This window comes from Anomalospiza imberbis, chromosome Z (genome assembly GCF_031753505.1).
Source record: "Anomalospiza imberbis isolate Cuckoo-Finch-1a 21T00152 chromosome Z, ASM3175350v1, whole genome shotgun sequence".
Lineage (NCBI taxonomy): Eukaryota > Metazoa > Chordata > Aves > Passeriformes > Viduidae > Anomalospiza > Anomalospiza imberbis.
In genome coordinates, this window is record NC_089721.1 from 65,854,338 (window position 1) to 65,882,259 (window position 27,922).

The window sequence follows — 27,922 nt, forward strand, 5'->3', positions numbered from 1 at the left end:
AAAGGAGTACCAAAATGTTGGTGTGGAAAGCAACACAATTCTTGAGATTATTAGTAAGTTTTAAATTTTTTTCCCATTTCTTGCAGTGTTTCACAGTTGAAATGCCATAAGCCTTCTTGCAGTACAGCTGTGGGTAGTGTCTGTAGGTGTCATTTTAAAGATTATAGAAAAGCTTAAGGAAAAGAATCAATGCTTCTTTCCAAATTTCTTGGTATGTATCTGGCAATTAGAAACTCTTGCACTTTTTTGACAGAAATAAATTCTAGTAGTTAGATGCCTATATGTCAGTTTTAAAAGCCTATTTTACAGTTTACTCTATTTCATACCAGGAAATGAAACAGTAATTGCTATAACAAAATAATTTATGTAAATATCATTATCTAGGATATGTCTGACAAAGCCCTGCTTTCAAGAAAGAGTGAACACAATATATAGAAGAAACAACTTATCAATAACAAGCTTGATAGCATATAAAGTAACATCAGTGTGAAACTGTAAGCAAAAAGAGGAAAAACCTTGCATAAGAACTGTTTGCAGCATGTTTTCTCTCTCTCTCTCCTCCTTTCTCCCTCTACCCCACCACTGCAGATCACTACAGAGCAATACCAGTCAATACAGAATGGATGAGGAAAACATCAAAACACATAATCTCAGGCCATGGTGACACCAAATAAAATACACACTTGTGCAAGGAAAAGTAAGAAAACCCTGAGTTTCTCAGATTGTTATCCCCATATTGTTCTATTGGAACTCTCCAATAACAACTAGGATGACAAATATTTCAATGGTTTGAAAGAATTGTGAGGGCCTCTGTGGATCTTTAGTATAATGCTGCACACTACTGGCCACTCTCTTGAATACTGAGAAGACAGTCACAAAGACAGGCAGTAAAAACCAGATTATAGAAAAACATGATTACATCAAATTCATCAGGTAAAGGAAGGTGACCAAAAGAAGTAAATCTGCATTGCTGATTAATGATGGGGTGGACAAAAGGAATGGAAAGGGGGAGAAAAAGAGGAAGCTGTAGCCTTCACAATTACATCTGGAAAATGCTGTAGTATTTATGTACTGCTTTGGACAAAAAGGGAGCAATTAAGCATATACTCAGTTGTCCTCTCCCATGTCCTTGTGGATGAATCCAACTATACTCTAAAGTACACTAAACTATTGCCCCTCTCCTTCCTCCCCACATATAAATTTCTTCTAAGATAAAACTATGTACACATGTGAGGGATAAAACTTTGAGAAGGGAGGTAGAGGGCCTTAAAATACTGGACCACAAATAAAGCATCAGGAAAAAAGTAACCAAACCAACCTTGGTAGCTTCCATGATGATTTTATTGATTTTCTCCTTATCCAAACCCTGCATTCCAGCTTTGTTATCATTAAGGCCCATTCTAAGTAGAACTCCATCATTGCAAGAGCTGTTAGAAACTTTTTTCATGTCATCCATTGTATTTCTTGAAAACCAGTACCTGTTTTATGACTTAATATCTGAAAAAAAGTAATCAAATATTTATGTTTCAACTGAACAATAATTAGATTTTGTAATTAGTTTTATTTATCATAAATATGAAGACTTATATTCCTACAAAGTGACTGACTTGTCACACATACCACATCAAACTACCTATAATTCTATCAGTGTTTGGAGACAGTAAGAATCTCTTATTATTAAATTAAAACCATTTTCCTTTAAAACGTACAGAAATTGAGCACAAACCAGCCTCAGGTAAAGGCTAGTACCTTTATATGAAGTGGATTATATACCTTCATATGAATGGACGTTCACTATACCTTACATAGGAACATGACATTTGTGCCTGAACATTATCCTGTCAGATGAAACATTACCACCTTAAACACAAAATACTGCTCACTATTACATTAAAAGAAAAAAAAAAATTGCAATATCTTTAAATGGAAGAAAACCACCACTCATTTTGTCATCATCCCTGCTTGAGTCAACCTGTAGAATCCTTTCCAGTAATTTCTAGCTCAAATTCAGAACCTTGTTTGCGTCAAAAGTCATATTTTAAAAACAGATGGCTTCAATTAAAAATTTTGAATAAAACCCTAATTCAGGATAAAATTGGTGTTTTTTTTGTTTTTGTTTTTTTTTTTTTTTTTTTTTTGCCATTAATGTGTTGAGCCATGGTATCCAACCAGTGGAACTTACCAAGCCCTTACTACTCAACTACAGTCATCTGTAATTTCTTACACATGCAGATACTTCTGGTATGTGATCTTCTGACATCTTCCCTTGTTCTTTATGAAAAAGAATTGCTGAATCCGCAAAAGGCTCTTATTATACAGTGAACTGTTTAGTTATTACTTGCCATCAGATGTTTCCAGCAATGGGGCATCCACCACTTCCCTGGGCAACCTGTCCCAGGGTTTCACCACCCTCACTTGTGGTAGTCTGTGTTTCTATGTTTCATGTGTTTTTACAATTGTTTAGTTAGTTATGTAATGCTAATCAGTTCAGGTGGTTCGTTCCATGCACGCCTATTCTTGTCCCTCACAGTTGGTTTCTCCCAAGTTGTTTCCCCCAAAGCTTCCCGCCTTTTGCCTGTCCCTCAACCTGCCAATCTCCCTGCTCCTCCCCAGTTATCCTTATATAGTTATGCCAATCTGAGTTGCACAACCCACCTCCTATGTGAATCTGTATTCCCCCCTCTCCCCAGTTTTTTCGAGAATGTTCTCTGTCAGTTACCTTTACCCTACAGGTGATTTGTCTCTGAAACCTTGTCCCTCCCTTGTTTATTCCCCATTGGCTATTATGAGCTCTACACTCCTCCCCAAATTTTCCCTCATTGGTTGTTCTTAGCGTACTCCCACGTATGCCCACACTCTTTATGTGTTACTGCCAAGGTTTGGTTAGCTGACACTTGTCCCTGGTCTCCATCAGGAGCAAAGTTTGCTTGGCACAACACACAAGTATCTTCTCCCTTGTTTTTTCGCTTTGGGATTCCTCATCGTTCCTACAGGCAGCTTAACCCACACAGCTTCCTGCACCACTACCAGCTGGTCTTGCCCAGGACTCTCCAGTGGCCACGCCTGTGGCTCTCCCCGGCCACCAAAGGAGATTTCCTAGCTGGTGTCATACCCTCTCTGTGGCAGCCACAGAGACTGTCCTTCTAACTATCTGCTCAACTCCTCTTAGCCACATGGGGTTTGATTTTTACTAGAGGCTTCGCTTCTGAATAGCCCTGACAAGATGCCTGTCAGCTCTAATCCTGTAGTGATTTACAAGAAAAGCAGTGGCAGAAGGAACTGCACAACAATGTTGCCAGCATTTAATACATATACACTTAACATACATGGTGTTAACTACATAGATTTCTAGCTAGTCTGTTCAAAACCACTGTTTTCTCTCTCTCAAGATATAACACAAACAAGTTCCTCAGAAAAAAGAATCTTCCAATAAAGATGTTGTAACTTTACAAATAAGCCAGAGCATATGATAAATTAATACTGAACAGAAAACTGGACCAAAATTCATGGAAGTAAAAATTGCAAGTGCTCAAGATGACACATATGAGACTACTTTTACAGCAGCAGATCACTCAGCATTTTACAAAAACTTAGATCCCGTACAAACACCCGGAATTAGCCCTGAAAAAGAAAGGTCCTAGAATTAAGTCTTCTGTATAGTCACTGACTTTAAGATGCAATAAATTACAGGCAAATCCATATTTTTAAACATTAAATAATTTACACTTAAACAGTTAATAGAGACTGCTTCTGACAATGTTCAAAAATAAATGTCAAAATATTTTATGCCAATCACCAAGCTCTCTGAATAATTCTTTGCTTACGTGAAGAGTGACACAAGTAAAACAACTGGAATACTCACACCCTATCAATTCTCTGTAGGCAAGATGCAAAGCAATTCTGTTCTAAAATCTGTTTTCAGTTTCTCTGTCAAAAAATCCTCATGTCTTTAGAACATCTAAGTTTATTTGAAGGGTAAAGAACCATGGTATCTTTTTCTGCCTCTGTTCAGTATTTTAAAGGACCTTTTCAATTCAAAGATTTATCTCAAGGCTTTAACTAAGTTTTCCTTGTGCCTCTAGACTACAGAAAACAACGGTTTTAGTAGTTTAATCCATAAAGAAAATAATGAAGGAACTGAACATTCATCAGTGAAAACTACACTACAGGTAGTGTAGTTATCTGCAACCTGGCTTCTATCGACATATTTAGTGCCAACAGATTCATATATGGTTTATTTTACTTTTTTTTTTTTTTTTTTACTTTGAAATAAAAGCCTAATACAGTTATTCACTGAGAGCAAAACTGTTTTAGGATAAAGTGTCTGAATCATTAATATTTCTGAGCCTATGCTATTAGGCAATATGCTGTGGCATAACGAAGCTCCTTTAAGTATCCTCCTAAGAAAAATAGTCTTAAATTTCACAACAAACATAATGGTAAGCATGAACACACTAGAAAGTGATGGAGATTCTGTTCTAAAAACATAAAATGAACACCCTAAAATAGAAGGTGTGGGAGTGTAAAAAAGACACATAAAAAGGGAGAAGAAAAAAATAAAGGTATTTATAAAGTTACCCACTTGATAGTGCTTATTATCATTGACATTCCAAGCAGCAAAACTCAATACCCCTGATTTTTGTACTACAAGTAGTATACACAACAGTACTACAGAACACTGTACTGCTGTTCTAAAAAAGGTGAGAATTATTTCCACTTAAAACAGTAGTTTGCAAACTTCTTGCAATCTCTAAGACTCAAGAAGGGGTACAGACTGAGTACAGGGACACTTGCTATTAAAGAACAAACACAGCAATAAATCCCAAAATACAGGTTAAGTAGAAAAGGTATAGAAGGAGCTAAAGAGAAGCGAGTGCATCTGGATACCAGTATGATTTTCTACATTTCCGATGCTTTGGTTTGCATCCTAGATTGGTCTTGGCACAGGCAAACCTGATTCTTTTCAAATGATTACATAACAGGAAGACTGCTCTTCCAGAGCACACCTGGTAAATCATAATCGTTAATGTAGTGCCGTCCAAGGGATCAAACTACTACAGTCTGAAAAAAACACCATTCAAAACGTGTATAAGAAGAACTTCAAGTCCTTAGTACTAAACATTTCCTTTACAAATCTACTCCCACTGCACCCATGGTTGCTGAAAAGGGTATGGCCTTATCTCAGTAACAGACAGTATGTTAAGCTTCTAAAAAACGGTCAGAATATTGTAAAGAAAGGGTAATTTACATAAGGTATTCACAATTGCAATACAGCTTTTGGAAGAACGTAAGCTGGTGACACTGTTGAAAAACAAGATACACTGGGAGCATGTGGCAGATGTAAACAAAAATCTATTACCTAGCACAGCCAATGCATTCTATGAAAAGCTGAAAATGCAAACCTTTAAGCATTCAGTATTTTTTCACTTAAAGTTTGTAAAATGCTAGCCACAATTAATAAACAAAACAAATACTCTCTAAAAAGAATGGGCATGTTTGTTGAACAACCTGAAGAATTATCTACCCAATGCATTTTTAGTATATAACACTTGATTGATTCAATGTTCTGGAGGGGGAAAAGAAAAAGCAAGCTTCCTCTGTAACTAAATGAATAGTTTCAGACCAAAAGCATGACAGTAAATGTCTGTGTACATGCTACTGCCACTGCTAAAAGGACTTCCTCAGATATGTCTCTTCAGCTCCTGAAAAGAAGTTCATTCATAATTTAACTGGGAAAACACAACTAGCTGTACAGGTAAAGCCAACTAATTTCAGCAACATATTGCAGAGAAGAAGTACAAGTTATTCTCATACATATCAATACTTACAAAGCCTGCTTGACAAATACAGTACATTGAAACCGACGCCAAGGATAAAAAAATGCACTTGGTTTCTTCCTAAACACGTAGTGAATCAAAAAACGTTGTTTTTTGGCAAATTGTCTAAAGTAGCACTCAGAGTAGACTTCTGTAAAAGTTTTTTCCTGTACATTGCAGTGATTACACAAATATTTAGATGTCTATGACCATTTTTTATTTCTAATAAATTAGGACAATGATGCTGCCTTTGGAATCATCCTCAGTTTTGCATTCATTATAAATATCTGTATCTGTGAAAAATGCATATTTTATGATTGGCTTTTTGCAAATATTAAATGGAATGCTGTATGCATTATGTTATATTGATTAGAAGTGCTGCATTAACATTTTAATAGTACGGTAAATGTAGTTTTGTAGTTAAAATAGAAACTATGTATGTGGGGTTGTTTTAAAAAGAATTAAATACTTGCTTCGAGATAACAGTCACAGAACAACTAAATCTTCCAGAGAAGAGAAATTTATGGTTTTCTTATCAGAAGAAGCTAATTTCTTCAGGCCTTGTTCAGGCTCGAAGACGCCATGGGGATTAAAAGGAGTTGACATATTCCAGACAGAGTTTCTTATTTTAAATAGAATGTATGCATAACCATGAAGTAGTATGAATATGCAACAGTATATGGTTTTTAAGGGTTATTCCTTTGTTCACCAAACATGCTTGTCAGGGCTTAAGTGCCCAGGAGCATCTGGACATCCGTAATTCTTTGCTTTTACTGTCTTGTAATTATCCCAACTCTCAATTTTTACTACTCTAATTGTATTACTATTTTTACAACCATTTTATTATTATTAAACTTCTAAAATTTTAAAAACCAAGTGATACTTTTAGCTGCTATATATTGAGAATGCATATAAGTAGATGTGTCAATGTTCTTTCAAAAAAAAAAAAAAAAAACCCTCAATGGAAACTTTCAAACAGCCTAATAAGGGAAAATTGCACAATGATTTGTCATAAGGAAGAAGTCAGAGAAAACAGAATTGTGCACCATTGCTCTTACAACAGTAATAGTGTATTTCCCAACCCAAAATTTCTTCAATCGACATTCTTTAACACAGTTTTCCCCCGCCCAAGAAATCAGGAGAAAGGAGATGAGTTAGTACAACCCTTAAGTCTTTCCCAAACCACTATATTCGCTGTTCGCAAGCCATGAAGTGACGGGTACAATAGGGTGGGGGTTTTTTTTTCCCCATTCTACAAATATATATCTCCACCCATAAACATCGACGAAAACACGTATTTCAGAATAAGTCTGAGGGGAAAAAAAAAAAATAAAAAAATCACTGTTTCTTTCCCTGAACTACGAAAGCAGTTCAATAAATGGAAGGCAGGGCACGCGTAGTACCGGGCAGCCGAGGCGGAACGCCGACCCATCCCTCTGCCCACCCCACGCCTTTGCGCGCCGCCGGGGAAGCAGAACCCGGACGGATCCGAACGGCTCACCGGCCCCTCTCGTTTCACTCAGAGCCGGCACCATCTCCCGCCCCTTCCCGCCGCCTCCACCATATTTGATGAGGGAAAAATTTGGCGCTCAACCCCCTCAACTGTCCTCCCGAGTCCCGCCGGTTTGAGGCGAGGAAGAGAGGCTACATCTCCTCGCCCTTGAAGGCAAGCAGAGCCGGAGAGACGCTTCGCCTCGCTAAAGATAAAACGTATACCTCTGCACAAAAGACAAAGCAAATATCGGCCCGGGCAGCACCGTCGCCCTCGGTACCGGAGTTCCCCTCAGCCGGGGGCACTGAGGCGATACCCGCCGGCGCCGGCACCGGCACAGGAACGACGAAACCAAGATGGCGGCCGCGCTTCGTCGGAGTAAGACTACATCTCCCAGCACATCCTGCGGCACGAGAGAGGGGTAAATGGCGCTCAGACTCACGGCCGTGCGGGGCAGGACTACAGCTCCCGCGGGGCGCCGTGCTTATCGATGGTGGCATTGAGCGCCCGCCTCCCCTAAGATGGCGGCGGCGGCGGGAGCGCGCTGAGCGGGTGCCCGGTAGGCGGACGCGCGCTCGCCCCTCCTCCCCTCGCTGTCCCGGTGTTGTGGCTCTGGCCGCGGGCGGGGTCTGAGGGGCCGCGGCGAGGGGATCCCGGGGCTCCGAGCCTGGTTGCCGCCCTGTCGCTGGCAGGGGCGGACAGCGCTCGGCAGCGGCACCCGCTCGAGCAGAGCCCGGCGCTCCGGTCCCTTCGGCAGAAGAAGGCTGCTGTGGGCGGGGGCCGCTCCGGCTCTTTTCCAGCTCGGCGGTGGCTGCGGCTCCGGTCTCCATGTCGGACAACCAGAGCTGGAATTCCTCCGGCTCCGAGGAGGACCCTGAGACCGAGCTCGGACTGCCTGTTGAGCTCTGCGGGGTGCTCAGCAAGGTAAGCCGCCTCTAGCCCATTCCTGCGCCCTGCCGCCCCCCATCCTCCTCGCTGTCAGGCCCGACCGCCCCGGGGGCTCGGGCCGAGGGGCCCGGTGGCGGGTGGGGCCGGGCGGCTCCACGGGCGGCGAAGGCACGGCCGGGGCACCGCCACCTGACGGCGGAGCCGCTGCCAGTAGAGCCGCGGCGGCGCAGGGCGCCCCCTCCGTCGGCCCCGCCGCCCCCTGCGGCCGGGGGGAGCCTTTCTTCGAGCAGAGTCGCGGTGCCCGCCGCCCCCCGAGCCCGCCGGCCGCACGCCTCGGGGCTCCGGCAGCCGCGCAGCGAGGGCGTCTCCCCCGCGCCTCGGGCTCCGGCCGGAGAGGCGCCGGGCCTGGGTGTCGCGGCTACCCGGGAGCTCCCGGAGACGCACGCAGCCAGCTGTGTCTCGTCGGGAGCAGGCACGGCTTTGAGTGCAAGTACCAAAACAGGGCATTGAAATACTCCTGCGGCAAGAGATAACGGGAGGAGCGGAAAAGGAAAATGGCTATACGGCTTATTTCCCTTTTTGAAAATAACCATAGTTATTTTCTCTTTTATCGCTGAAAAGAAGGTGGCTTCCGAGCATGTGTCGGTTTATACTGGAACATTTTATTTTTCAGAAGTACTTTAGAGTCGCATATTGAATTACTTAGTCTTCAAACGGATATTTTATTTTTTTATTACAGAAAGTATATTCAGAATAACGTTGAAATATCTGTAAGATTAAAGCACTATGTTTTGAATTTTTTTTCTTGTCCTACGCAATAAGGCCAGGCACAAGCCAACGTAGGAGGCACGGGATATAGAGATCTTAAACTGCCCTGAATTCGTAGAAAACAGCCATGACTGAGTTCGCACTTTTGCGAGGGACTTTGTAAACTCCTTCCAGCCTGGAAATATTTCTAACCCCAGAGATAAGAGGAATGGTTAGGAGAAGAGAAGGATCTCTGCTGTCATTTGTAGGCTCTTGCCTAATAGTGGATGGGGGAAGGAGGGTATGAGATGGATGTGACATAGTGTTAGAGCAGTTACAGTAAGAGATTTTTGTTTGGCATACTTTTGCTGTTTTGTTTATGTTTTTTTCACAGCAAAGTTTTTCTTGGGTAAGATGCTTCCGTCGTTAGAAGGGAAGTAATTTGTGGGATGTAATTAATTTTTATGTTAGCAAATTAAATACAAAGTCCAGGTGTTCTTTCTCAGTGGTGTAGCAGGTGAAGCCATAGCTTCAGACATTCTAGCTGAGGTATGTGCAAACTTTTTACTTTTCTGGATGATTATGCTGAGTGTTGCAGAGAGTGTCTTTCCCATGAGGACCTGGAATTTAATCTGAATAGTGAAGTATGGTGAAACCCATCTCATTGAATGTGTTTGAGGCGTAAGGTTACCTTTTGTTAGTTGATACCTCAGTAATTATTAAGGTAAACTAATTAAAATGGAATGGTAGCATACTGAACTTTCTACTAAGGAAATAGCTATTTTTAATAACTTACTGTGTATAATTAAGTTCTAAAATCGTAGAAGTAGGCTGCAGTTCACTGTGTGAGTAGTAGTTTTTGTAGTTCTTGCCTTCAGTAAAGGGAAAAGCTGTGAAGGTAATGGAGGAATCTGGTAAGAGAAACTTATTAGAAGTATATCCTGTTGGTCATTTGAAATGTTTTGCAACCATAGGCTTTTTTCCACTGTATTTCCTGCTAATGATTTTAAGGTGGATACAAAGAAAGAACTTCAGTGGAAGAGGCTTTCAGGAAGCATAAGAATCTAGATGCTTGGAAAAAAAACTGGTGTTTTCTCTGCCAAGACCTCGTGCCTACCTAAGTACACTTTAAGAAGTCTCTTAATTCATGGCACATTTGGATTGCAACAGCAGATGCAAGATTCACTGCTATATATGTTTCTGTTAACTTTTTCAGAGAAGGAAAGGTCATTTTCTTTGCTTTTTTTTTTCCCCAAGATAACTTTGGACTCTGCCTTGCACATCCTGGGAGGAGTTGGGAACATGAGAGATAGGAAAAGAGGAAGGCAGGAAATAATACACCTCTGACTGCTTGTGCTACCACTTCATGCGCTAAGCACACTTGAGGCTTTCTTTAAGTAGTGCTGTATTTAGCAATTAAATGTATTAAGAGAAGAAAAAGGCCTTTATATTTTAAGAGCAAATCAAGGTCTTGCCTACATTTGAAAATTGTTAAGAATTTCTTAGCTATAATTTTTTTTTCTTTAGACCTCATCATCTTATTGCTAAAGTTAATATGTAATTATGGAGTATGTGTTAATTAATGTATGTAGTATGAAGTGGGAACGAGACTGTTAGTTGACCTTTCCCCCTCATTGTTTAGACTACAAAATAATGAATGATGGATAGACTTAAATGTTAGCCAGAGTTTTTCATCAAAGAACATTTGTCAAAATCAAAAAAATGCTTTCATGATAAGATTTATTTCAATGCTTTTGTTTCTGTTTTTATCAAATGTATGATAAAAACATACATTTTTGCACCATGATTGATTAATAAATATTAGTGTACCATCAGAATTATAAGGTAGTCCTGATGTTCTATTAGTGTCAGATGATTCTGTGAATTTCATATGATTCTACATAGTGCAGTCAGAAAAAATGTTGCAAATGTAAGAATAGTAATCAGAACTTTTGGTCACTTCTTACTGGATGTCTCTAGAATTAATCTGGAATTTGTTCCCAGAATATTGTTTTTATTCAGTATGTGAATGTGGAGTCCCTAGAAAAATCTGAATAGCAAAAACATGATTGGATGTCTGCTGATAACCAAGTATCATCTTAGTGACAGTAGTTAGAATTAAAACCTAAAGCAGTGTCTATGGGCAATACTAAATCAATAAAGCACTGAGTCCCCTAGGCATTGCAATAGTTATTTACTGGGATAGTGGTATGTTTGTATTTATATAATTTTATATCATATTTTATATAAAATAAACTATTCCATGTTCCATCCACTTAAGTCTTTTGGCCTAGCTCCAGATTTTAAATCAAGTGCCTAAACTCACCTTAGTCATTAATGTTTGATTTCTTTCTCCCCCTCCCCTGTTTTCTTCAATTTGTGTCAGTATGTTTATTGCCTTTATTGTGACTGGCCTTGGCAGTGCAGTTGGAGTCCAGACATCTGTTGTCTTATTGATGCTTCAAAACTACTGCTTTTTGGTTGTTTTGGGAGTTTGTAAAATTATTCTAGGAGCTCTGAGGAGAAAAGTAGTTTTCATTTAGGAAGTACTTGTAAAGATAAGTTGCCTTTTTCTTCAGGTGCTCAAAAGCCTAGAAAATATCCATCATTCTTTTATTCTCGTCTTTCCATCGGCTGATCTCTGGAAAATTTTTTTTTCAGTGGACCAACTACATTCATGGATGGCAGGATCGATGGGTAGTTCTGAAAAGCAACACACTCAGTTATTACAAGTCTGAGGATGAAACGGAGTATGGCTGCAGAGGTTCAATCTGTCTGAGCAAGGCTGAGATTACAGTAAGTGCAGTTTTATTATTGGCATCATTCATGTTTTGAGGTGCTATATATTTGTGTCTGGTGAAAGCAAACATGGGTATGGCAAATTCTTTAAGATCATCTACTTATGACAGTGGCATCAGTTGAACACTGTGGAGCAGGGCAAAGAATTCCAAATGCTAAACCAAACTCTTTTAATTTGTGGCTTCGGCAAGCAACTTTTCATTCCTTACATTAGAGGGTTTTGTGGGTGGATAGACTGTCTGCCTGTGAAGGGTGCAAAGTTTTTTTCATGGGTCAATTTAAGACCCCAGACCATCTTCCCAGAGGAGGTACCATCCTTCACAGTCTTTACTCTACAAAGAGGGTAGTGTTTCTCTGACTGTAGTTCTTGACTTTCTGAACACAACTCTGTAGGTTTCTAAAAGCAAATGTTCTTCTCTGTGCTTCTTTCTCTGAACAAATTAGTGTGTGGCTGTTTCTGTCAAATGCTAAAAGAAGGTTTGGAATAGACTGGTAAGAATAAAGAGCCTATATATAAATGAGCATAAGTGTTATGAGGAGTGGGTGAGGGGGCTGAGGTTGCTTAGGCTGGAAAAGAGGAGGCTGAGGGGGGACCTTATGGCCCTCTTAAACTATCTGAAAGGAGGTTGTAGCAAGTTGTATGTCAGTCTCTTCTTCCAGGTAGGAAGTGGACAATTGAGAGTAAATGCTCTCAGGTTGTCTCAGGGGAAGTTTAGATTACACAGTAAAAATGCTTCACAGAAGATGCTGCAAAACATTGAAAGAGGATGACCAGGGTAGCGGTGGAGTTACCATCCCTGCAAGTGTCAAAAAAAAGTGTGGATATGCCACTTGATGGCATGGTTTAATGGTGAATATGGTGGTGCTGGGTTGATGGTTGGACTTGATAACATTAGAGGTTTTTCCCAACCTTTATGACTCCATGAAAAGTTAAAATAAATAATTGGCCTTAGAAAATAAAGAAAAAAAATCTGCTTTTTTGACTTTCAGAATTACGATACACACAATGACTAATGGTAGTCAAAAAACATGCTGTAGTCTTTCTGCAATACCGTTAAATAGTCTATCCAGTTATGTGATTTAGAGTATAAATAGCTGGACTTTCACATAGCACACAAATTCCTAAAGTAGCCGTGTTAAACCTTAGCATGTATGTTCACAAATTCCTAAAGTACTAGTGTTAAATATTAGCATGTAGGTTCTTATTCCACCAAATATGTGAAATTTTTTCAAGTTAAATTAAGAATGAAGAATGAGAAGTATTCTTCCTTATTGATAATCAGCTTACAAAGAGAATTTTATTTAACACCTCTTGGTTAAAAAAAAAGGACTGGATTGATTACATCAACCAGATGTATTTTGGAGAGAAGTTTGTGAAGTGAAGGAGGTTTTTACATTTAGATGTCTGGCAAGTATTGTAGTAGTCCAAAATTTTAAACAGATTGTGTAATGTGTTTTATTTTTTTGAACTGTTTGAGCTTCTAGAACTTCTTCAAGGTGTGGCTTAATCAGGAATTGATTGTACACGACAGTCTCTAGGAGTTCTCACTGAGGTGTATCTTTGGCAGTCTGTTGAGCCTATGATCAGAACTTGCAAAAATCTCTCAAGAGGCGAGAGCTTAGCATGCCAGCCAGGCAGAGACAGGAAGGTGCTGGCAAGGACGTAGTCAAACAGCATCTGCAGGCATGCTGTACAGCACATATCAGCAGCCTGAATTACAGCTGTGGTGGTGGAGCGAGAAGTTATTGGGATACCACCATTGCTGCTGGAATGTTTTGGTACATTGCAGTTTACGAAGGGAAGCTGGAAAGCATGTCTTCAGACTAGGATGTATTTAACACTGGAATTTCTTACAGGTACCTTTTTTCTTTCTGGCGCTTGTTAGATCTGGTAACTTGGAGTTGAATTGATGCATCTGTTTTTAAGTTCTTGAACTTCTTGAATACATGGAGAAAGAGTTAAAAACATCCACAATTCTAAAGGTTAATCGGATATTGTAGTTCCATTTTTGTTCAGGCTCGTGCTTTGTGAATGATATTTGACAGTTCAGTTGGTAGATGTATTCCTGAGAGCTAGTAAGTTCCAGTTAGTTATATCTAGCTGCAATTAAAGTTATTGTTGTGGAAATTGTAGAAGTTGAGGAATACTATTGGATCATTTCGTGTCTCTAGAATATAGAAATATACTTTTGAAACTGTCTTGTAATTTTTCTCTGTTTTTCAGAGCTTGTACTTTGAAGCCAGAGTTTTAGCATTGATGCTTCTGTTGCTTCTGCAACACTGATAATTGTTTAGTAGCAAATTGAATATTGTATTTTTTTAACTTAAGTTTTCAATTGAAAATTGATTATGCTCAAAGATAAATGTGTAAGATAGTCTTCCTGAGGTACATAGTTGATCTTTACTTCTGTATCCTCATAACATCTTCAGTACCTGTAAGCTTTCCAGCATGTATTTAAATGCATAGGAAAACACCAATAGCTGATAAAATAAGTGTTGAAATGATAATGTGTGGAAACTACCTTTGCTCTCAGTGGAACTTACTATTTACTGAATGATTGGTAATTAATTTGGTAAGGAGGGGATGTCAGGTTTCTTACTGTCTTAATTCAGTTGCACTGATTCGATATAGTTGAGATCTTAATCTTTAATATTTTTAAGCAGTCTTTCACTACACTCTAAGTTCAGTTTCCCTTGATCTTGCTGATCCAGAGTCAGATGCATTAACTACTTCTATCTTAACCTGTTGTATTTCAGTTAAGTTTTCTGTAGTATTAGATGGTGTTGATAACTGTAATGTTCCCTTCTAGGAAAGGGTAGCTGGATCTTCATAAAGCTTTCTTGTAGGCACTTGGATTAGATATGCATGCTTGAATCCAATGGGGAATGTAATGATTTTTTGTGCATAATTAATTCTACTCTTACTATAGAATGAGCACATTTTGTTAATATATAAGCATAAATTTGGAAGATTGCTGTCTCTGAGTGGTATTACTGTACTTCCAGCAATAAGGATGAGTCCAATTATAAGTCATAGTATTAATTCAGACATGATATTGTATGCTGAAGCCCACAGTTGCTTCTGCTCTTGTTATAGCATTTGTATTGCACTGGGTAGGGATTGATAGATAATTTTACAGGAATATTTTGTAAGACACTCATCTCTTCCCTTTATTTGATGAAAGAATGCTAGTTAAATTTATGCTTATTAGCACAGCTTTTTTTGTGTGTTTCAAGTACAGAATTATATTGTCATATGTCCAGAATAGGTATGGCCGTGTGACAGTAACCTTCCATTGAATGAAAACTATGGGATCTGGTTAGACTACTGGGACTGAAAAGAGCTGATTTCTCTGGAATAGAGGAATAAAGGACGAATATTTATTGTATACTCAATGGATTACATCAAGTAATGAACTGGCCATATGAATTAAGCTTAGGGAAGGATGATGAAAGTCAGTATATGATGCTAGGTGACTTGCTTTTATCCACATAAGATAAAACATCTCAAAGGTGTTTAATTGGTTTATAACAGGCTGGAGGCTGAAATTGAAGATGAAAGTTCTGCTGTGTGGTCGGTGGATGAAATTATGCATATTATAAAAAATTCATATATGGACAAACTTAAGCTTTGTTATATTAATCTATCCTGTGCATACTAAATTACTGCTGTAGATGGTTGTCAGTGCCAGTTGGTCTTTATTAAGAATTCCCTTCTTTATCTTAAAGCTATGTAGTTCATTCATTCGTGAAGTCAAACTTCCAGTGGGGAATTCTGTGTACAAGGTTAAGAATGGATGTTCATGGCAGTTGTGTATATGTGGATCCCTGGGGTGTGGTTTTGGAGTTGAAAGGTCTAGGGTCTGTTATTAAAAGAACAAAAAGAAAATGCCCTGTAGATCTGGAAGTCCAACTTTCAGGCAGCCTGGTCCTTAACCTTGTACTGTCTCTGCTTTGATTGCTGTGTCTGTTCTTACAGTGCCATCACCACCGTTGTACAGAGTGACTTGCACTAATTCATGTAGTCACAGCATGATAAATCAAGAATAACATTATATGCTCTACCCCCACTTCAGGCAATCTAAGACGTAGGCCAACGTTAATTTGATCATGATAAGAATTTATATTAATAGATTCTCAAATCTCTTTATACGGTTCTTAATATCAAAGTGTTTATCTGATGAATTCTAGAGGATTTTGCCTGGTCAGAGTAGCTCTTCTTCATGGATCTATATGGAGGATATTAAAAAATGTTTAGAGAAATGTAATGCTTGGTAAGATTTTAAGATGGCTTAAACTCAGCTATGTGTGAACTTTGTATTTTTTGTCCCAAGAGGTGACTACCTACACAGGAAGAGTTCCAGAAGCTTATGTTCCAACTTAAAACTTCAGTTTTTCTACTGATAGAATCTGTATTTGCCATGTTGCTTTAATCCAGTATTGATATTCATCTTCTTTCCTGTGTATATTATTTCTGTAGAAAAGCCTTTTGGTTTTAGTTGCTTAAACCAGATGCAACAATTGTGATGCAATGATTTTCCTTGGCTTTGGTTATACTGCAATGATGTATATGCATACCAAAACTTTTATGGAAACTTGCTATTGGTTTCTAGTTTGGGGTTTTTGAAGTACTTTGTGTTTTTATTGTGCTGTAAAGAGGTAAGTAGACAGCTCTGTGGAAATACCTGAACTAGAACTGCGCAATAAATTCAGTTTGCATAGTGGAGATAATTTCAAGTAAACACATTTGTTGGGGATTTTTTTCTTCCAGAAACAGCAATTGGAAAGCACAGTTGCTTAATGAAGGCAGTAATGACATTTTATATTAATATAAAATTACAAGCCAGCCATTTAGCTTTAGAATGAACTTCTAAAAGGTGTGGGGGTTGAGCATCTATTGTGATATCTGGAGCTCAGGAAAAGCAAGAAGATAGAAAATGGAAGTCTGTCTGAGGGACAGCTTAGTGAGTTGTCTTAGCTTTTTTCCTTCCTAAATAGTAGCAAATTGTTGTTGTAAAGAATTTCATAAATATTCATTTTATAAATTAGGACAGATGTAAATGTGTTACTTTCAGTTTACAAAATTAACAAGAACATTGTACATGAAAGAGCTAAACTGGCAGTTTTCAATTATAAATTTCTCATTTCCTTATATATAGTCTTAAGAGAGACTGACATGTTTGTATCCAGTAATCAACCACTAAAAATAAAAATCTTGCTCCACTTTTTAAAGATATGGTTAGTTGAAGAGCCACCTTTACTCAGTCTAGTAGTATTTCTGTTTTATTTATAGAGTGATACTGACCATTGTTAATGGGCACTTGTGAGAGGAAGTACAGACTGACATTTTTTAAAATAGATTGGCTGGTTAACAGAAAATGCTTCATGAGCTCATTAATTAAAACACATTTCCACAGAAACCTCAAACCCTACAAATCTCTAAGTTTTATAATAAAGATATGTATTTTTAACTGAAGGAGATGTCAGTGCTAGAGAAATGTTCTTAGTAGCATGAAGAGTCATGTCTTGCAAAACAGACTTTCAAAATGTGATCTTGACATTAATATATCAATGTGTTTCTTTTACACTTTTTACAATGTGAAATCTAACAGTATTTTTGACTTAGTTGATGTGATAGTGTATAGAAGTGGTATAGAGGAAGTAAAGTTTGGATTTACTTTTTTTTCTACCTACTACATCAAAATTTGATCTTGCTAAGGTACCTGCTTATGATAAAAGAATGCTGTAATTGCAGTTTGTATCTACTGTTAGGTTTGCTTAAGTTTGTTGCTAGTTAAGTTGAATGGGAACTGATAGGTTTTAGTTTGTGGAAGTTTTTATTAAAAAGGCTAAGCCATAAGCCCATGCCCTGGGCAGAAACACTAGCAGTAAATTTGTAGTAATTACTAATTGCTTGGGTAAATATTGTTTCCAACTGTCTGAGGCTGCAAAACAATCTCATGTAGCATGACATGATGGGCATTTAATTGAATAATTAATTTTCTGTAATTTGATAAAATGCCTTCTCAGCCTTAGTTGCTACTAAAAAAATGACCTGAGTAAACTAAGACTTATAATACAAGCCCTACCTAGGTCGGGGTTTATTTAGGTCTTTGGCTTTGGTGTGTGTCTCAATCAAGTAGTTAAATCAAGACTGGTGGGAGATTTTGGCTAAATGGGAAATGGACATTCTAAATAGTGGTGAATGTGTTTAGGAATACTTACTCGTATGTGAAAGGCCTAAGGTGATTTTGTTTTGGAGAGGAAAATGCCAAAGAGCAACAGGATAGGGAAGAAGGGAAAGGGAGTAAATGCCTAGGAGATAATGACACTGGGCTGCTGCTGGTGTGGTACGTGGAAATTCCTTGAAGTACAGGATTTTCCTGGACAATTAGTTTTGGCACTCACATCCTATGTACAAATTTGTGTATGTCTCTGGGTTATCTGAACCATACATTGATGAGTTGATGTGAAATGAAAATGTGTGTGTATATCAAACTTTTATAAAGGGCTAATATCCTGGTCCAGCAAAAAAGAATTATTTGGCATGGTGGAGAAATGAATGATTTCTTCTGTAGTGTGTATTGAAGAAATTAAGTCAGAAATGGAAAAATACACATCCAGATCAGCTCAGTGAGGCTGTTATTGGTACTATGATGCAGGTTCTAAAATTATTAATATGTTAAAAAAATCTACAATAATTATTGCTATACGTTACTTACTATACAGTAGCCATTATCATCTTGTATTCAAAGCAGTCACTTATATCTGACTTGCATCCTAAATTATCTGTAGCTATGCAGTACCATGGAGCCACTACCGTATTTCTAGCCTGATATCTTTGTTCTTGATGGTCCTAGTTGCTAAGGTGAAGGTAACCTAATTGGAGAACTCCTCAGTGAGGCATGGGGAGGGTTGGATGAAAGGACAGGTATAGAACTGAAGCATGCATCTTTTGCCAAAACACACACAGGTCCAAATTAGGATCTTTTGTAAGCATCTTTTAATATATGTTTGGGGCACTGCGATTCTGGAGAGATGGTCCTTCTCCAGGCTGCAGCCTGGTGGCTTCCTTGCCCTGTTGCTCAGCTGTTTGGGTTTTTTCCTTTTAAGTAGCCACTGCTATTGAGAACAAAAACAGCCTTCCCAGCTGTGGAGGTTGTATGTTTTCACTAAATGGTACTTGACGATTTAAGGAATTGTTTATGGTTCTGGGGCTGTGGCTTTTCATCTGTGTCCATAGTTTCAGGGTCTTTGATATCTCATGCTTAAATTTTGTATCATAATAAGAGACACCTGGTTCCAAGGTGTAGTTGATAAGAGCCAGTTTTCATAACAAGTTAATGAGATCAGCTCAGGACTGGGAATTGCATAGTTAGCATAAGTCCTGTTGCTAATAATGTTCATACTGCATTTATAGAAATGCTTATACAGTTGTACTATGTTAAGTTGCTTATGTTTGGATTCAAACCAAGCTAAACTTAAGTCTTAGTGTGGTGCTTCCACAGGTACATCAGGTACATCATTCTAGCTGGAATGCCACTGATTTCTTAGAACCAGAATTTCCATTCCCATCACCATGAATCTACGTCCAGAATGTTCTTCTCTATCTGTCAGCTCAATGCAGTGCAGTGAACCACTTAGGGTAGAGTACCTTCTCTGGATATTGACTCATTAATTTCTTGTGAAATTCATATTGTTCTCTTGCCACTGATGTATGTGAGAGTGCTCCTGTGCCACACTGCAGTACACTGTGTGAGGTACAACTAAATTAATCAATGTATTAATACTTAGGCATGCAGCAGTGTGAATGTGATTCCTGCTCCTACATTTGTCCAATAAAATTAGCCTTTAAAAAAAGTGGCTCAGACAGTGTTTTCTGCATTTTCTGAAGTTTATACAAAATTGCTTGGCTTCGTTCCTGATTAATAATTCTAGTTTCTTGCTGTATATTATGTGGTTCCTAAGAAGTTTAACATGGTAATCTGTAATCAATTCTACCTTGATGTTTTTCTATAGTATAATTCTCTTGGGGTTTTTTTCTGTGGCTGATGCATGTTGTTGGTGGATAATGCGAATATTTTGTTCCAACTGGAAACCTGAGGAGTATCATAGGAATTTGTTTGCAGGGGATTCACTTAGACTTGGTTCTCACCAAAGCAATAACATGTAAGTTTCCATTTCCATAATTTATAATTAGCTCTAAAGGTAAGTTTTATGAGTTAGACCAAGTTTAAAGTTCTTCAGACTATGTTTAAACAGGACAGGCCCATTAGTTATATCATGATTTCTCTGTGTGTGTCCCTAAATCTGTCAATACCAATTTGCTAATCCATGGAGCTTTTACATGTATCTGTAGTCACTAGTAGATCACTTAAGGTGACAGCTGCAAGCACACGCTGTTTACAAGTATTTCAGCCTTGCCCTCTTTCTTCTAGTAACACAGTGCCATTCCATGTCTTTGACTAATTTTTAGCTGACATTTCAAGTACATGTTTGTTATACTCTAGGTCTTGCTATTAAGTAATTGTTTTTTCAGTAGGCGCTTGAGAATAGCAGTTTCAGGGGTATGTTTACATATAAACCAAGACAGCATGACTACCTACTAATTCCAGTTCATTAACATAGAAATATTTTATAAAATACTAATCTAAAAAATCATATACTGTAAGATACTGTCCTGTAGGATAGATTAATTCCTCACAAATAAATATGAAAATTGTTTTTATATGATCACTTTCTGCATCTGAATCTATTCAGCAAGTGTGCAGAAAACCAGATTGACCAGGTTTACACCTGAGATCTGTAATTTCAAATTTTAAGTGTGGTTTCAGTGCTAAAGTAACATGCAATGTATACTTGATCCAGACTTAAAAGGACAGTTCTCCCATGAGGGAGCTTCTTTGCAACAGATCAAACCAAGCTAATTTTAAATTTGCATGCTATGCTAACAAGCTAATTTTAAATTCTGCTTACATGCTTCTGCTTTCACTGGCCTCTACTTTAGCTAGGTTTTGAAAAGATAAGATCATTATTTAAAAGAAAATTTAGTGTTTAAAGGCATTTTGAGAAGAAAATATCCTGGCTCAAGGCCTGAAGTGGAATATTTGGGTAGTAGCAAATAATGTAAAAACATTTAATAGGCTTTTGTATTTTTAAGCCTATTTTCTTTATTATGAGTTTTTTTTTCCTACATGTGCAAATATGCCATTATGAGAATGCTTTCTTTTTAATGTGCTAATGAGCAAGAAGTTAGATATCCCATATTTTTCCCCTAAAGGTTTATCACTTTCAATAGGCATAGAACTACCTTATTTACTTGCTTGTTTGTAGTAAGGTTTTCCTGTACTGTGGTAAAAAAAATGCAGTACAAATAAATGTAAAAAGAATACAGCTGGTCAATATAACTAAAACCTGGGTTCTTAGTGCTTAGCAACAAGGAAAGGCAAGACATTGTAGTCCAGTGTTTCTATGAGGTGTTGACTGGATTTTAGAACTAAGAAAGGGAAACCAGAAGTTCATGTTGTGACTCTTGGTAGACCTTAATTCGCCAGATTTGTGGATCTACTTGGCTTTTCTCAAGGGGCAAATATTGCAAATACAAAAAATTAGAACTTGTAATGTCTTCTGGGACTTCAGTACATTATTAATATAATGTATTATAAGCAATGAAGTATAATGCTTTTCCTTAAGTTGTTCCTTCCTGGGACTTAGATCCAGGATAGTTACTGATATTAAAAAAGTCCTTGCAAAATTAATTACTTCAATGTTTGTAGTTCTAAAGCCAAGTGTCTTCAAAAATAAGTCATAGTGACAGAAGGATCTTGATGAGCTTTTATGATTGCACTGAGTGGATCATAAAAGATGATCCACTTTTTTGGATGAGGTCCATCCATAAAAGTTATGGGGTTGGGGGCTGGGGTCTGCCATGCAGCCTCTGTGAGGAGACTTCTGGTTGTCCTGCACAGAACATGGTCAGCTTCAGTGGACACAGTGCAGGGTACAGCTGACCCTCACAGCCACTGTGTGACATCTCAAGGTAAACGGAGTTAAATAGCAAAAATGCTGCTCAGCAGTGGGTAAGAAAGAGAGGAGTGAGGAAAATGTGTGAGAAACAGCTGGCTGGGCAGGAAGACATGCTCCAGCCACAGAATGAGATCCCCTGCAGCCTGTAGAGGAGAGCGTTGTGCAGGCATTTTTGGTGTAACCTGTGCAGAGAATCACACCAGACCACATGACCACACTGCAACCTGTTTAGAACCCAACCGTGGCTGCGGGATATGTCTTAAGAGGGGGTGCAGCCTCCAGAGAGCCCATGCTGTAACAGGTTTGGCCTGAAGAATTGCAGTGATGGATACAATCCTTGCTGGAGCATGTGAAAGCATAAGGAAGGAGTGGCAGAATTAAAGTGTTAGACCATAGCCCTCATTCCCAATCCTCCTGTACTTCTCTTACTTCTCACCATCCAGCTCTACTTTGCAATAAATTAAGTCAGTTTTCCCTAAGGCAAATCTGTTAGACCATGCTGGCAGTAGGTAAGTGGTCTCTCTGTCTTTATCTTGACCCATGAGCTTTTCAGTGACTCTGGAGAGAAATACACTCACTTGAAAAATATTGCTATTTAGTATTTAACGAGGCACAAATGACAATATTTTGACTGATCTTGTCCAGTAAAATCCTAACCATGCATAATATTATTTGGTGAAACACATATTGTGATTCAGCTGATAGGATATTTCCATTGATGACTTGAAGTAATATTCACCATGTAGAATACAACTTTAAAATCATGTGAGTGGTACTTAATTTCTGTTGTAGATGTCAGTGAACCCAATGGGAAGAATGATGATGTCTGACTTATTTCAGAAGGCTGAATGAATTATTTTTTATAATGATGCTATGATACATTAATATACTATATAAAAGAGGATACTAAAAATTACATGCTACTCTCTCTAACTATCATATCTAACTACTCCCAACTCGTGACCCTGTTCTCCAGAGTCCAGACACAGGTGGATCCGATTGGCCATCAGGCCCAAACAATCCACCGTGATCCAACCAGGCATTCGCTCTAGGTAAACAATCTCCAAACACATTCCACAAGAGAAAAACAAGGAGCAGAAATAGAAACTGTTTTCTCTTTCACTTCTCTCTGTGCACCTTTATAAAAATCCTGAGAGAGAGAAATGTGCTTGCCACATATCACCGTTTTAGTATAAATTAAAAAAAAAATTAAAAATAAAAAAAAACTGCATCTGCAAGTCTTCTGCAGGACCCTGCAAAAGAGAGCAAACACATCTCAAGAGGTCCCCTTATCAATTTGCTAGCTATCAATCAAAAGCCAAATCAAATACTGATGTGGAATGTTCAGAGATCCTTTACCTGCAAATCATCTATCAAATCTCTAAAACAAACCTTACAATACAAAAACCCAAACAACAAGGAAAAGAATGCTCAAAGTTCAAAGTCCAAACAGCTGATTCTCAGGAGAAGGTGTCCATTGTCTGGAAACGTTTATCTTGACATCCTCAAAAGTCCTTCTCATTGCTGAAACAGAGAACTGCTGAATCCTGAAACAAAACAACTGAAGAAAGTCCAAATAACCATTAAAAAACCCATAAAGAAAAACCAAACGTGACATCATATAGTTATCAAACACCAAAACACTGAATGTCATCCCAGAGACTTCAACAACCGATAAAACCAACTCTGGGCTGATCATCAACCATGCAAACATACCTTTCTTGTGTAAAAACCCATCACCAAATAAAAAAGAAAAAAAAAACCTGAAAAATCTCTGAAATGCCATGGCCAAAACTCTTAAATCGACCACTTTTTTCTTGTTCTCTTGTCAACCACCTCTATTTAATTAATCTTAAATCTAACTTCACTGATTTTTTTTTTTGTCCGAACTCTTGGGATCAGAAGAATGCCCAGCAAGTAGCAGGCTTTAAGACCCTGCGCAGCTGGCGGCCCCGGTCCATGCGGGCGGAGCCAAGATCCCAAACCCGGCCGTGGGGGGCGCGGGGCCCTGCGGCCAGGGGGCTGGACCGATTGGCCCCAGCCCGGCCGGCGTGGCGGGATCTTCATCTTCACAGCCCGCCCCCACCACGCGGCCAGCATCACGGCAATTCCTGCAGCATTTTGTTCATCCCGCACCTCAAACGAGAGCAGGACACAAGAACTGCCCCAGGGCTCAGCAGAGAAGGTGCTTTCCCCAGAGAAATGTTGATTCTCAGGACTTGCGGCACGGCTGGGCCGGTACGCAGCTCCCTGACCCCTGGCAGCAGCACCCCCAACGCTCTCCGGGCACAAGACCAGCGGCAGCATTCCCAGAACTCATCCTCCCCGCCCCCCAAACGGGAGCGGGAGGGGCGAGGGGCCTCGAGCTCCCGCGGGAATCCCCCACCCAAGCAAGAACTGGACCAAGAAAAACTGTTCCCCAGAAAGGCACTAGACTTCATAACCTCCACTTTCGCGGCAGCTGCAAAGAGCTGCCGAGGAGCGCCAGCACCAGGGAACAGGCCGGGAGGGGACCCCGGGCTGATTGGAGGCGGCGGGGTCCGCTCCAGCGCGGCCCCAGGCTGCTGCTGCTCGCTGCTGCTGCTGGTGGCAGCGCCTGGGGACCCGGCGAAAGCCGCGGGAGGCGGCGGGGCAGCCGGGAGCGGCGGGGCCGGCGCGGGCGTCATGGCTGATGTCGGCGGCGGAGCCGGCGCGGGGAGGTTCTCGGCCTCGGCTGCCGATGGCTCCATCGCCGGCTGCGGCGCCGGGGGGCTGGCTTCCAGCGCGGGAGGACCGGCTGCCGGTGCGGGGAGCGCGGCCGCCGCCGCGGCAGCGATGACGGGCGGTGCCGGAGGCGCGGCCGCCGACTCCGAGGCAGGGGCGGGCGCGGCGAGCGGGGCCGGCGCGGGAGCCGGCGGGGGAGCCGGCGCGGGCGGTGTCTCCGCCCCTGCCGAAGTGGCTTCAGGCGGGCTCTCAGCGGCGGGTGAGTCTCCCAGCTCCGAATGGGCAGGAGGAGGAGGAGGAGGAGGAGGAGGCGGCACGGCTGCGGGCGGGCGGAGCGGCGAGGGAGGCGGTGTCTCCGCGTCCGCCGGGGTCGGGAGCGGGCCCGCCCCCTCCGATGGGACGAGAGGGGGCTCACACGCTGCAGGAGCAGGAGGTGGAGGAGGCGGTGAAAAAACCTCCCTCTGCGCAGAAGCAGAAGAAAACTTCTGAGCCACGGACAAAGGCTCTGCCCCCCTCCTTTCGCGGGGGGACACCTGCCGCAAAGACTGGACTATCGAAAAAGGGGTCCATTTCTGGACTGTCGGAAGAAGCTCGGAATAAACTCTCATGTATCGAAACGCTCGGAGATCTCACATGATGCTTTGCCTGATGAGGAAATACAGGGATCTCCAAGCTGCTGGATTCAGGGAAAAACCCAGATCCCTGAAAAAAACACATATTGCAGACACTATATGTAGACACATGTAGTGTCTACATATTCAAGAAACTCCAATAAATCATCCTCAGGGATATAAATTCCATAGACCTTAGCCAAATCTCTCCAGACGGCAAATATACGGCCATGTACACAATACAAACCAGTGTCTATATCTTCAGACATTTCTTCCCAAAGTTAAAGTCCACCCCAGGTCAGGGCAGTATTATAATCAAAAATCAGTACCTTTTCAAAGGCAGGCAGAGGTGTCCGGTTACGGCAACTGCTCGGGGCTGCACCTGGTCCTGTAGAGAGGGTTTCCACGGCGTCTTACTTCCCCTATCCCTCGCAGGGACGTCGGACATGCCTTTTCAAGAGGGTTCACCTCCTTTCCCGTGTAAAATCACGGTTGTGGACCGATGCAGGTCCTGGTACTTAATTCAATGTTCGGCGTCACCACTTGTTGTAGATGTCGGCAAACCCAGTGGGAAGAATGATGATGTCTGAGTTATTTCAGAAGGCTGAATGAATTATTTTTTATAATGATGCTATGATACATTAATATACTATATAAAAGAGGATACTAAAAACTACATGCTACTCTCTCTAACTATCATATCTAACTACTCCCAACTCGTGACCCTGTTCTCCAGAGTCCAGACACAGGTGGATCCGATTGGCCATCAGGCCCAAACAATCCACCGTGATCCAACCAGGCATTCGCTCTAGGTAAACAATCTCCAAACACATTCCACAAGAGAAAAACAAGGAGCAGAAATAGAAATTGTTTTCTCTTTCACTTCTCTTTTTGCACCTTTATAAAAATCCTGAGAGAGAGAGAAATGTGCTTGCCACAAATTTAAATACCTTTCTGTTCACAGTTTTTTCAAAAGTTACATGTTTTCAACCATTTTACATTTTGGAAGCAGGGGACAAGTTCTTCACATTTTGGCTCTCTCAAGAATTAAATACTTTAGAAAAATAGTTTTAAGATGTGCACTTTTTCAAACTTATCTGAGATTTTTCAAATGAAAAATCTTTTAATTTAAAGCTTTTTTCTAGTTAACTAATGGCAGCCTTTGCCAGTTCCAAACTGGTTTTACATGGGTGCTGAAATACAGTTTTCATGTCTGCTTTTAGAACTAATTTCTTCAGTCACACAGCACAGATCTTAAAGTAGACTTTTTGTTTTTAGGGTTTTGTTAGCATCTCAACATAGGTACATGTACCATGTGTTCATATAGCTTTTTTTTCCTGGTATCAAATAGGTTCATTTTTTCCTTTATTCTCATAGTCAAAGTATGTACTTCAGTGTTAGCCTGAATTCCCAGTAACTGCAATGTTTTTCTTGCTTTGATACATGCTGCTTAATGAGAATCATGGAATGATTTTTTAGTTTTCCTTATTTAATGTTGTTACCTGCTACATTGCACTGCTTTCCCTTTTTCTATTCTATCACGTTGACTAATTTTTAAGGTGCTCATTATCTTATTTCTATAGCTCATCATATCTTGTGCTGTCTCTTTTTTTAACATTGGATACTGGTGGTGTCCATTGCATCCTAAATTATCACATGCATATCTCTCCCTGTGACCAGTTTACCAATGTGAGTTTTCCTTGCTTATGGGTGAATACAGTGCTCTTTTGAACTTCTGGCTGTTTCAAAAGAAGTACCATGTTACAGGTACAATTTATTTTATTCTGATCATGGCTTGTGCCCCCTGTCCTTTCTTGTCCTATCCATATTATCCTGGAGTGATCTTCTGAATTTCCTGTTGAAAACTTGAGAGGATAGAGGTGGTTTTGGCATTTGAGTGAATACATCCACGTCCAGAACATATTGAATGATCTGTGAAAACAAATAAGCAAATCTATAGGTTGATGGTAACTGCTCTGAACATTTGGGTTTTTGGTGGAGGAAATGGTAGTTTGTTCAGGTACTTTGTAACTGGAGGATTTCAGGAAGTTGAAGAACAGTGCAAAAAGGATGCTTTTTCCTGATGTCGTGGGAATTGTAAAAAGCTAACCAGTAGATAAATTGTACCTTGCATGGTAGGACAGTGACGCTGTTTACATGGGAAAAGTTGTGTGTTCAGCTCTCTTGAGCTGGAAAAGTTGGTTATGAATAGTTATAGTCTGGCTTGTATCTCATTTTCCAGGGTATAACTTTTCATGTCTACTCTTATAAGAAATATTTAAGTTTAAACTGGTGAAGTTTGCGATCTTAAAAAAGATTTACAGGCCTATTAACATGAAGATGCTTGCAGATAGACGTCAGAGTTGCAGTGTGGTGTTTCAGGACTTCCTCAGCAGATGAAGCAAAGAGCAGAAGGCACCAAGCTGTATTCCAAGTGGAAAAGAAGTGATTAAGTGATTGCTGGGTGGTTTGTCCCAATGCATGTGCTACATAAAAAAAAAAAAAAAACCAAAAAAAAAAAACCCACAAAAAAACCAAACAAAAAAAAAAAAAACCTGCAGGCATGAGATACAGCATTTGCATCAGTGAAATATATGCAAAATACTTAACGTCAGTTTTACTTGATAAGGCTCTTTTTTTGTTTCTTAAAAGCTGAGTATTTGATTTTAATGGCTTCAGGTACTCTGATATAAGGCATATATCTGTAGGCTGTTTTTCAAAGAAAAAACCTGAAGTTTGATTACCAGAACTTGAATTTGTTTGCTCAGTTTTCAGTTAAGTATATTCTGATTGACACCACACTCAAACCCACTCAGAAGAAAGAATGTGAAGTTCTCTTA

At 39.9% G+C, this 27,922-nt stretch overlaps 2 protein-coding genes across 10 annotated transcripts in view; one reads left to right on the forward strand and one right to left on the reverse strand.

The window, feature by feature from the left end:
* Nucleotides 1-7,684, reverse strand: part of POLK (DNA polymerase kappa) — a 29,951-nt gene extending 22,267 nt beyond the window's left edge. Inside the window, exons 1-2 of one of the 5 annotated variants that reach the window (XM_068177240.1) lie at nucleotides 7,533-7,684; nucleotides 1,319-1,497 (exon numbers count right to left, since the gene is read on the reverse strand). In XM_068177240.1, coding sequence (XP_068033341.1) covers nucleotides 1,319-1,456 — 138 coding nt within the window. In that variant the 5' untranslated portion in view covers nucleotides 1,457-1,497; nucleotides 7,533-7,684. Of the gene's footprint in view, nucleotides 1-1,318; nucleotides 1,498-6,981; nucleotides 7,062-7,158; nucleotides 7,223-7,532 lie in introns of those variants that run through there. The other 4 variants (XM_068177235.1, XM_068177239.1, XM_068177237.1 and 1 more) reach the window with 4 other exon arrangements.
* A 152-nt stretch (nucleotides 7,685-7,836) lies between these two features.
* Nucleotides 7,837-27,922, forward strand: part of CERT1 (ceramide transporter 1) — an 84,500-nt gene continuing 64,414 nt past the window's right edge. For 2 of the 5 annotated variants that reach the window (XM_068177241.1, XM_068177243.1), the window contains exons 1-2: nucleotides 7,837-8,232; nucleotides 11,605-11,739. In XM_068177241.1, coding sequence (XP_068033342.1) covers nucleotides 8,137-8,232; nucleotides 11,605-11,739 — 231 coding nt within the window. In that variant the 5' untranslated portion in view covers nucleotides 7,837-8,136. Of the gene's footprint in view, nucleotides 8,233-9,157; nucleotides 9,209-11,604; nucleotides 11,740-27,922 lie in introns of those variants that run through there. The other 3 variants (XM_068177244.1, XM_068177245.1, XM_068177242.1) reach the window with 2 other exon arrangements.